The sequence below is a fragment of the Perca flavescens genome, chromosome 3, assembly GCF_004354835.1.
Source record: "Perca flavescens isolate YP-PL-M2 chromosome 3, PFLA_1.0, whole genome shotgun sequence".
Lineage (NCBI taxonomy): Eukaryota > Metazoa > Chordata > Actinopteri > Perciformes > Percidae > Perca > Perca flavescens.
In genome coordinates, this window is record NC_041333.1 from 12659024 (window position 1) to 12670913 (window position 11890).

An 11890-nucleotide genomic window follows, 5' to 3' on the forward strand; every position below is an offset into this window, starting at 1 on the left:
AAATTGTGTATATTTTGTATTTTAAATAGATAAAAGGTCCTCTTAGTCATTCCTACCCTACAGTTGGTAGTGGAACTCTAAATATTCCTAACATAAATTGGGAGGAAGTTCCACTTTTAAAAATGCAAGACACCATGTTTTTATGGATGCGGCATTGAATCAAATAAAACAATACTTCCAGATCTGTTTTGCATCATTTTAAAACACTTTTCCCCCATAGTTCAGCGTTACATGTTTGGTAAACCTGGTGGTCTTAATTAGAATTTAAAATACACTTGTGTGGGTTTGTAAAAGGTTTTTAAAAATGGACCCACCTCTGTCTGGCAGGTTAATAACTTGTCTGACTGAGCTGGTTGCTTGTCCAACATGTAAATTCCCTCAATTTCATTGCCTAATGAATACGGTTTTCTATAATCAGATATGTCAAGCTCCAGTATAACATTTGTGGCATCCTGCTGAATGTATTTAGCTATTGTTTTATTCATATTCAGTGTATGCCCATGCTCTGTAACAGGAAGTGCCTGCTCTAATTGGTAAAGCAGGGGCCAGATGTTTGACGAGGCCCTGACCTCCTCCGTTTTCTCTCTGTGTGTCAGTCAGTGCTTTTTTTGGCAGGATGTACAGCTTCATGGGAGGTGGCTTGTTCTGTGCCGGAATCGGGAACATACTACTCATTGTCTCTACGGCAACTGACTACTGGATGCAGTACCGTCACTCCAGCAATTACATGCACCAGGGCCTGTGGCGGTACTGTGTGCCTGGGAAATGCATGACACACACAGACAGCATTGGTAAGACTGGCTGGGTGTCTTCCATGTGCACGTGCATGTACATCCTCATTTACATTTATTAGTGTGCTGACAATCTGTCTGGGAACTCCACACTTACCCTGATCAACACTAGGGTTACTTCCCTTTGGGGCTTTGTCAGGATGTTTGGGAAAATATGGCTGTGATTCAAATGCAAAGAAGTTACTGTCATTTAAATATTTTCAATTAATCTTAAAAAAAAAAAAAGATTATTTTTGTGTAGGTGCTTTTTTAAGAGATTTCTACATAGAATTATATATACGTTATGTTGTGAGTTTACATTGTGAGTTATATTATAGTACATATTTTAGGTTAAAATACATTGTTTTCAGTTATCTATCATAGCTTTAATGCATCAAATTGGGTGCAAATCCATTCCCAAACACTAGATGGCAAGCTAGATCTGTCTCCTGTAGATGATGAAAAGCTTGAATAACTGTGAAAATGTAAAAATGACATGAGATGTGTGTATAGAATAGAAAAACACATTCTGAATTCTTCCCTTTATTACTGGACATACGTTTAAGTCTGGTTTCTCAGGTCCCTAGCTTTATCTTCTCTCCTCCCACCCACAGCGTACTGGGATGCCACCCGGGCCTTCATGATTCTTTCCCTGCTGGCTTGTTTCATCGGCATCGTGATTGGTGTCATGGCCTTCATCCACTACTCCTCCTTTGACGGGTTTGACAAGACATTTGCAGCCGGCATCCTGTTCTTTATCTCCTGTAAGCTCGTCTGCCACAGCTACTGTACATGCAAGCCTCTGTGATGTAGTAAAGACCTTTTTCAGTTACACCTGATGATTGTTATCTCTTGTGCAGGCTTCTTTGTGTTGCTGGCCATGGCTGTCTACACAGGAGTGACAGTGAACTACTATGGTAAACGCTATGGCAGCTGGCGATTCTCCTGGTCCTATATAATGGGCTGGGTGGCAGTGGTGCTCACATTCTTCTCAGGTATGCACCCCAACAGATGAACTAATTTAAAAAAAAACAAAAAACACACATAGATGTGCATCGTTCTCAGGTTTTAATTCTGTTCTCGATAATGTGATTGTTCTCTTCTAGGTATCTTCTACATGTGTGCCTATCGGATGCACGAATGCCCAAGAAACTCTAACTCACGCTGACCTGCCAAAAGCGCACACACACACACACACACACACACACACACACACACACACACACACACACACACACACACACACACACACACACACACACACACACACACACACACACACACACACACACACACACACACACCAAGAGGAACCAATGCCCCTATGAACTTTTCAACTACTTTCTGTTAACCTGAATATTCACGAATAAGCTAAATAAATGAGAAAAAAAAGAAGGCATTTGTTGTCTATATTGTCTCTCTAAATGAATAAAACTTAAATAAAATACAGTATAGAAGGAGAGGTACACAATGTTAGTTATGGCACCAGTATTGGAGCTGTTGCAGCTCCTTGTTCATGGGTTAGCAAATTTGTTTGCCAATTTAAAACCTGCAACATAATGACATGCGTTTTTAGAGTGATAAACATCTTCTATTAGAGGAGATCTTGTCTGTGACGGATCTAATCATTTTAGTTTGAAGTAGTAGAGTATTCGCCATAACCTGAGTTTGTCTCGAGTCATGTCTCCAAAACTACTCTGCACACAGAAGGCCTCCTGCTGGTTGTACTACAGCACACACCTTTCAAAAATAAGCATAATATAATTTTGGGGAATATTTTTTGCCAAAAACATTTAATATTTTAATAATTACAAAGAGTGGTGTGTCTTCAAAAATATAGCCATATTTTAAAATGGAATTACAGGTTGTTGTTGCACTGTCTCAGATTTTGTTCAAACCTTGTATATATATATATATATATATATATATATATATATATATATATATATATATATATATATATATATATATATATATATATATATATCAAGAATGTGTTCCAAAACCAAGGCCTGTAAAATATTTCTGTTCAAATCCTATGTCTTCATATTTTAGCCCTCGAAATTACTTCAGTTTAACAACCTGAAAAATCACATTATCTGGGAAGCAATATTTGGACATTTCTTCATTAGGCAGCCCAAACTTTGTAGGGTGGAAGAAAAACATGTCAATATGCATGAACCATTACAAGTTTGTACTGCATGTCGTAGATTTGGAAAGAAAGTGTGAAAAGACTTAAATTAAGGGTAGCATAAACTTTGATCAAAATCTAAGAGAGTGCACCAACTGTTTTCCTGGATTTTGACCCAGAATGACCCAGCTGCATGTCATTTGGCTCACATCCTCCCACTCAGTGCTCCTCTTCATAGCTGTCTTACTGTATGTTACGTTAGGAACTACGAAGAGAAGGTGATAATTCAGGGTTAGTGAAGTGAACCTGTCGAGTGATTTTGTTTGGGGTAATTGTTTTTACATTGACTCAGGCAGGTTAGATAGCAAGTAAAGTCTACATTTTGAAAAATAAAACTTGTGTTTTGCTTAAATATCTGATTCTGCTATTACGAAACACAATTTTGTCTGTTTAGAGCATTATGTCTTTTAATGTGACAAAAACACTAAATAATAATTTTGACTATGTATTGGTATATATTTTACGGTGGTGTAAGGTGCTGGAAAAAGCTTTAAAATGGACCTTGAAAGTGCTTGAATGTAACCTTGGAAAAGGTGTACGAACCCTGAAATCCACAACAACCGGTCACATTTCCTCAGACAGCGTTGAAGTTAAAAAGTCAAAACCCGGCTTATGTTTTGAAAACAATGTTTAATGGGGCCTGCAGCTAAATTTAATCAAGTACACTAATACAGCATTTGAGTGTCTCACCTAAAACCTAGCTTCTAAAGAATTAATCAGGTCATGTCTGACATTTAGCATATGAAGAAGACTCATTGTCCCCACAGGAAAGGTAACTATTGTTTCTGGTTTTGGGGAGCCACTCCCTGCAGGGCCAGGCGTGATTAGACAGAATCGGCACTACCATGTGAAACGACCTTTGTCTGTGACCTGGGGTAAACCTAAAATCAGAGGTGTGTCTTTAATCAGAGACCCACAATTCCACAGGAATATAATTCGGGAACTGATGTGATGTCGGCACTTCAATCTGTGACCCGCAAGGGAAGCAGATGGATTCCGCTGTTTACATTGTAATTGTTTGTCATGTCACATGACTGTTCTTCTGTGACTCCGCAAGGAGATGCATGAGATCAGTCCACTGTCAGCTGCAGTGTTTTGTGTTTTATGTTGATTGTGTTTTGTCTCGTCGTTTTCATGCAGTTTCATTAAACCTTTTGCTTAACTTTCAATTCGACCACAGCCTCTCCTTCCTCCTCCAGAAATCAGAACGAACACGTCTTTTAGAGAATACTTAACAACAGCGACCACAAAACAATCAATAACATAATCAGATCAACAGGCTTCCCCACAAACACCACGCACACACAAAGGAACAGCGGCCACTGGCACTGCTCCAATCTTCAACACCAGCAGCAACTATCTAAAGCAAGCAGTAATAGCTAGTTAAAACAGTTTACTAAAATGCAGAAAACCAACTTACCAAAAGTTGCTCATCATTTGATGAAGAAGTACCTCCTCCTTTCTTTCATTAACTTTACATCTTAAACCCAGGGGGCGGCCTCCAGCTCGCCCAGTAAGAGTCTTCCCCCCATGTTGGCTGAGTCCTGCAGTCCGACCTGCTGCCCTTTGCTGTGTGTCATCCCCCATCTCTCTCCACTTTCATGTCTATCCACTTTCAATATTAAGGGAAAAGCCCCAAAAAATAGTCTTAAAACTTTACATCTTAAACCCGAAACAAACTTGAACTAACGTTACTTCTACGGTTATGTGATGCTAGCTAGTTTTGCTTCTCGGCCACCGTATACCAACTGGTCCGACAAATGCTGACGTAGGTGGCTGGCATGGATGGCTGGGCTTGGGCCCAACCTTATATGTCAATGGGCCCAACCTGACAGACATGTTGACGTGTCATAGTAGGAGAAGCGCAGGTGTATTCAAAACCATTACTGATGGCTGCATTCCACTTAGTTGAGACCCTGGTATTGTGCATGCTGACTCACTGAAATAGCTTACTGGGACACTGGATGGAATTGAGCCATCGTTAAGGTTATCAATTTCAGCTGTGCTTTTCCTATGACAAGTCAAAATGTCTGCTGTGAAAAAGGGAATATGACAATCAACAACATTGTCCCTATTTGCTTGAACAGCATAGAGATTCAGTGGAAATTCTGAAGGCCTCAGAGTAGATTTTTCACCTGGAGACGGCACAGAGGAAATTGGGTTAGCACAGGAAATTTGACTGGATAAAAGCTCTAATTTTTGAAATGCACTGGAAGCCACACAACCATAACTGTCTATACACACAACTGAGGGAGAGTAACAATGACTCATAGGAATGGACTTTGTAATATATACAGTGTATATATATATATATATATGAAATTAATATAAGGGTTTTATATAGTATGTATATTATAAAAATATAAATTTTCTGATTCTGACAATCTCATGGCCAGCAGAGAAGGCCTTGCTGGCCCACCTCTGACTGTAAGACCTAAAATCTTTATATAATTAAGGTGACGAAATAGAGGAGCAATGAGTCCAAGTTCAAAAATAACTTTTATTTAGTCTCATTTTGCAAAGTACACATAACCAACTCAGAAAGGAACACACTGTGGTAATACGAACATTAACTGGTTTAACTAGACAACACAAGTCGCTTGAGAAGTTGTCTTAAAGCCTGGCCCACAAAAATGATGAAAACAATCCCAAAAGAGACGTGGTTAATGTTTCTCGGAGTAACTGAGATATTATGACGGTGATCACCTTTCACACCAACCTCAAAACAGGAAAAAAAGAACAAGCTCATGCAAGTTTGCTTAAACCACAAGTTTAGTCGACCTCCTCAATGGTGGGACCGGAGGACGCTCCTCCTCCAGGAACATCGCCGGCTCCAGGGAAGCCGCCCGGCATCCCCCCCGGCATGCCCCCTGCATTCTGGTACAGCTTGGTCATGACGGGGTTACACACCTTCTCCAACTCCTTCTGCTGATGCTCAAACTCGTCTTTTTCTGCAGACTGATGAAAAGAGGGAAAGAGGAGGAATTAATTATCAATCTGACTCCAGCCCAACGTTTATTTTAACACCTATGACGGTAACCACCAGCTTCTGCTAATTCATACCTGGTTTCTATCCAGCCAGCTGATGACCTCGTTACACTTGTCCACAATCTTCCGTTTGTCCTCGTCGCTGATCTTGTCTTTCAGTTTCTCGTCCTCCACGGTGGACTTCATGTTGAAGGCGTAAGACTCTAGACTGTTCTTGGCAGACACCTTCTCTCTCTGCACGTCATCCTCAGACTTGTACTTCTCCGCTTCCTGGACCATACGCTCAATGTCCTCCTTGCTCAAGCGACCTAGACGGTGTTATTTCAAAACAACCAATGAACACTGAGGCTGACTGTGGCACGTCAAATTTCACAACAAAGATGCAGCGTTAAAACACCTAGTTCTTCAGGTTACCTTTGTCGTTGGTGATCGTGATCTTGTTCTCCTTCCCGGTGCTCTTGTCGACCGCCGACACGTTCATGATGCCGTTGGCGTCGATATCAAAGGTCACCTCAATCTGGGGAACCCCTCGGGGTGCCGGGGGGATTCCAGTCAGCTCAAATTTCCCCAAAAGGTTGTTGTCTTTGGTCATGGCCCTTTCGCCCTCAAACACCTGCGGATATAAACCTCAGGTCAACCAATCAATAAGATGTATTTGAAATTAAAAAGACAATTCTCTATAATAATGTGTTTTTTTTTTCCCCCCCTGCTAAATATGATGGTCATACCTGAATGAGCACACCGGGCTGGTTGTCCGAATAGGTGGTAAAAGTCTGCGTCTGCTTTGTGGGGATCGTGGTGTTCCTCTTGATGAGAACAGTCATGACTCCCCCGGCAGTCTCGATGCCCAGAGACAAGGGGGTCACATCCAGCAGCAGCAGGTCCTGCACATTCTCTGATTTGTCGCCCGACAGGATGGCTGCCTGCACAGCTGCACATCAAATGGGTGGATTTGGAGGTTTACGTTGGTAGCTAATGTTCTCATTCAATCTCTGTCTCTCAAGATTTTTTTTTACTATGTGTTACTGCTAGGGCTGATATATTGCGATTCGATAGTATTGACAATTGTGATTTTCTTTTCCTTCTTTAAACAAAAAACAAAAGTTGAATAATACATGATCTATGTGTATACAATATAACATGAGACATTTCTAAAAACTAATTGTTTTCGCAAAAGAATCAGTCAGTCTGACATACAGTTTTTCATTTGTAAAGAAGTATGTAACATTTATTTTTTGCATTTTTCTGCTTTCGGTCTGTTTAGCTGATGCAATTGTCGCCAGCAGTACTTTATAAATAGAAAATATTTAGGTGAATCATTGGTAAAATATATATATATATATATATATATTCTAGGGAAAAGAAACTAATAAAAAAGAAATCGTCTTATTTTTATTTTTCACCCATAGTTACTGCTATATTTATGGACATAAAGGGGTTATACCTGCACCATAGGCCACTGCTTCGTCAGGGTTAATGCTCTTGTTGAGCTCCTTCCCGTTGAAAAGGTCCTGCAGCAGCTTCTGGATCTTGGGAATACGAGTCGAACCTCCCACCAAGACAATGTCATGGATTTGAGCCTTGTCCATCTTGGCGTCACGGAGAGCCTTTTCCACGGGCTCCAGGGTTCCTCGGAACAGGTCTGCGTTCAGCTCCTCAAACCGGGCCCTGGTGATCGAGGTGTAGAAATCAACTCCCTCGTACAGAGAGTCGATTTCAATGCTGGCCTGAGTGCTGGATGACAAAGTGCGCTTGGCCCTCTCGCACGCCGTACGCAGACGCCGCACTGCCCTCTTGTTGTCGCCGATGTCTTTCTTGTACTTGCGTTTAAATTCGGAGATGAAGTGGTTGACCATTCGGTTATCAAAGTCTTCTCCGCCCAAGTGTGTGTCGCCTGCTGTGGACTTCACCTCAAAGATGCCATCCTCAATAGTCAAGATGGAGACGTCAAACGTGCCGCCGCCCAGGTCAAAGATGAGCACGTTTCTCTCAGCTCCAACCTGTAGTTTGAAATGATTTTATTGTAATTTGTAGTAGTGCAGTATTGGATACATCCACCTTCAGCAAGTACTTTGGGGACTTTTTCTTTAAAAACCTAACATTCAAAGTCTACATTACTTTGGTACATTTAAATATCACATGTTGGACTCCAAAAGTACACATAAAACTGTCAAAAACAAAAAACTTAAAAAAATAAATAAAAGAAAAAGTAATAGTCCTTCAAAAGACAGGCCAGAAAGTAATTGTCAGTGTGGTCATTAACATGCAATTTCCCACAATGCACTACATTTTATAGAAAGCTGTAGCCTAAGGATTATTTGACCTTTTTGTCCAGGCCATAAGCAATAGCAGCAGCGGTCGGCTCGTTGATGATACGAAGGACATTAAGCCCAGAAATGGTCCCTGCATCTTTGGTGGCCTGGCGCTGAGAGTCATTGAAGTAGGCAGGCACAGTCACTACTGCGTTTGTTACAGTCTGCAAGAAAACAAATGGTTACAAGTTGCAGCAGATAAAGACACATAAATGACATTCTCAACAAAAAAAGTGAAGCTTTTATCAAAACTAGAGCGCTTAGATCCCGATCTTATATCTTTAACAACAATATAATTGTGAACCAAATACTGCAGGGTTCGGTTTTAAAGAATCCATGTTTTGCAAGGGACATAGCAGTGAATTTAGTAAAACGCTACACACAGGCTTACCTTCCCAAGGTATGCCTCTGCGATCTCCTTCATTTTAATTAACACCATGGAGGAGATCTCCTCTGGGTAGAAGGTTTTGGTCTCGCCCTTGTACTCCACTTGTACTTTGGGGCGTGTAGCATCATTAATGACTATAAATGGCCAGTGTTTCATGTCTGACTGGACAACGCTGTCATCAAACCGACGTCCAATGAGACGCTTTGCATCTGAGGGACAATAAAAAAATAAAATAAAATAAGCAGAAGCATTAAAAGTGAACTAATCATACTTGTTTAGTAAAAAAAAAAAATGTCATACCGAATACTGTGTTGTTGGGGTTCAGGGCCACCTGATTCTTGGCTGCATCCCCAATCAGCCTCTCCGTGTCAGTGAAGGCAACATAACTGGGTGTGGTCCTGTTTCCCTGGTCATTGGCAATGATCTCAACTTTGCCGTGCTGAAACACTCCTACACAGGAGTAGGTAGTGCCCAGGTCAATGCCGACTGCTGGTCCCTTGGACATGGTTCCTGAGAATATAAACATCATCAGCTGTTAACCGTACATTGGGACTGAAGTGAAAATCTGGGTACATGACAGATGAGTAACCGTGGCTGGCCACCACAGTATTTCCCATACATTGATTTATTTGCGGCCGGCGCGCCACAATATTGATTTATCTGTTTTTTTTGTGTGTTTAAAAAAAGAGCTGTGCACAGCGCATTGATATGCTCAGCCCTTCCTTGTCCCTCTCTCATTTGTAGGGCTGGGTATCGTTCAAAGATTTTGGATACGGGTACTGATACCTTGCCCCCTCCCCTCAAACAAACCTGTAAGCTAAAAACTGGACTCTTAACCCTGTTGGAAACACTGCACCATGAAGCACATTTAGTATGGTGTAATGAGGCTATTCTCAGAGTCTGAGCAGCTCAAACAGAAGTGGAAACAACCTGTCTTAGTGAAGTAAAGGTCTGCAGCACCTGTTTACAAGCCTCCCACGTTTGACAGCTTGGCAACAACTTCCTTTATTATGGCAACAGCAGACAACAGGGAGGAGAGGGCCTTTTCTGAGATGCGGGTTTACTGTATAGCCTGATAACCTCACTGAACTGAACATTAACATCATTAAGTTGATCCACTGACAATTATTCAGCCACTATTTTGATTATGAATTCATTGTTTGGGTCATGTGTCAAGAACAAAATGCTAAACTTTGTCTGATTTGAGTGTGTAGGTTTTCGGCTACTTCTTGTGACTCGCTGTTTTGTTATAGAACACTCATTAAATACCGTTTGAATTGAACTAGAGCTGAGTTTATAAGTTACTTAGATAATTTTCTGAAAACCATATAAAAAAAAAGTGAGCTGATGAAAAAAAAAAAAAAAAAAAAAACTTGTTTTGCTCTACAACAAAGTTATCAAGATGACTCAGTCAGCAGTAACTTCTTTGAACAGCCCCTATGTAATGTTTACTGTTGCTACAGCAGCATAATATCAATATACTGTAATGTACGCCTAATGTTAAGCCACATGGGAGGTCATTACAGCTATCCTGGGCAAAGGATGTCATACTAGGGTGGGTGGGGGGACGGTGTCAATGCTTCAATCATTTTTCAAGCAAAAATGCTAAAACTGTGTTTGGGTTCCATGTTAGGATTTACTGCTTTTCCGCCTTATGTGGGTTTTTAATATTGTATTATGTTGGTTATTTCATTTCCTTGTTATTTTATCTGTTTGATTTTACAAAGTATTTGCCTTGTTGCAATCTTGTAATGTTATCCTGTTAATTTTGGTTCGACCATGTTAAACTCCTTTGTAATGTATATAGATTATTCTTTAATATTATGTCCATCATCAATCATCAATTATTATTTTATCAATTGGTAATGAAAACAACCAATGCTCATCAAGCCAAAATGTCACTCAAATCAGAGGAAATATACCTTGCTGTTGAGTTGTCCAAGTCAATACAGCAACAGAGCCTTGTGTCTTTTGTGTGTAGGTTTGTGCACAATCTAAGTTGATTTTTGATTTGTACAACAGAAACTAATGACAAACATGCAAGTTCATGTTTCAGAGAAGGTTAACACAGTTAAACTTGGCTCCTGTTGTTACAACAGTAGTTTCACCAATATTGTTAATAGTTGTTAAAAGGTCATTTGGTTTTGGGACAAGGGGCTAGGGGGTTTATGAAAGAAAAAGTGCGACAGCCAGCCACTAAGCAAGAGCAAAGTGAAGTGCTGCATCATTAACGTTAGCTTAGCTATCAACAGCAGCCCCAGCACAGGAGGGCGTGCCACTTTCACATTAGCTACAGAAGGATGGGAACTTTCTGGAACATTCCTTTCGCTTTCTCATAACGTGCACACAATTTAAAAGGCTTTAAATAACCTCTTATGAAGATGTGCATCATTTCAACGCAAATTAGCAACTTTGCTAACCAAATAAGCAAGCGTGTTAGCAGCACCAATTCATACCTGTTGTTAGCCACTTTCTGAACTAACGTATACGTTAGTTCGAATGTTAAATTGGTCACCCTTAATACATACACAACAATAACTATACAAAAAGTCATCTTAAAGCATCAATTAATAAGAGTTGGTGTTAATGGAGGAGATGTGCAGTTGAATTTGACTAACGTTAACGTAATATCCAAATACAAGTCAGTATATATTTCCTATTATATTTGCTATTAAATTAACGTTAGCAAAAAAAACGTTAGCTAGCTAATATAACGTCTCTGACCAGAAAAAGTTACTATAATGCAGTATTCAACTAGCTAATACTCACCTCTGTTAAATTCGAAATCGGTCGTTTAATTGGCTTATCGTTAAACTGAATGTTATTAATGCTGCAGGCTGGTTCACCCGGAGCGACTCTCGTTGTGAAGGGTCCCCTGATTCCTGCTGCCTGTCAGTGCGTGTGTGTATTTCATGGAATGGTATGTGTGTGTGAGCGGCCGCGCCTCCTCCACAGCACTTCCTCTCAGAACTCTCCAGAACACCAGGAGAAGCGATGCTGACCAATCAGCCTCCATCACTGCCTCTATGTTGACACAGCAGCTGCTATCAAGATTATTATGAATGATTTTGCAATTGGCTTTGTAGCATGGCTATTTGACAATGGCTGATTACAGTGGTGGAAGAAGGAGCCTACTTACTGTTAGTAAAAGTAGCAATATCACAGTGTAGAAACACTCTGTTTTAAATACAAGTCCTGCATTCAACCTCTAAAGAAAAAGAACATTAGAATGCAAGTATAC

The 11890-nt window shown here is 40.4% G+C and overlaps 2 protein-coding genes across 2 annotated transcripts; one reads left to right on the plus strand and one right to left on the minus strand.

The window, feature by feature from the left end:
• Positions 1–616: 616 nt before the first annotated feature.
• Positions 617–1938, plus strand: lim2.3 (lens intrinsic membrane protein 2.3). The gene is made up of 4 exons (XM_028573611.1): positions 617–791; positions 1385–1534; positions 1631–1765; positions 1877–1938. Exons 1-4 carry the CDS (start codon positions 617–619, stop codon positions 1936–1938), a joined length of 522 nt encoding a protein of 173 aa, XP_028429412.1.
• Positions 1939–5441: 3503 nt separating this feature from the next.
• Positions 5442–11651, minus strand: hspa8b (heat shock protein family A (Hsp70) member 8b). Its single transcript, XM_028573278.1, has 9 exons — positions 11419–11651; positions 8950–9159; positions 8653–8858; positions 8273–8425; positions 7394–7949; positions 6678–6880; positions 6364–6562; positions 6025–6257; positions 5442–5919 (listed from the first exon to the last, which is right to left on the minus strand). Exons 2-9 carry the CDS (start codon positions 9152–9154, stop codon positions 5734–5736), a joined length of 1941 nt encoding a protein of 646 aa, XP_028429079.1. The 5' UTR covers positions 9155–9159; positions 11419–11651; the 3' UTR covers positions 5442–5733.
• Between the last annotated feature and the right edge of the window lie 239 nt (positions 11652–11890).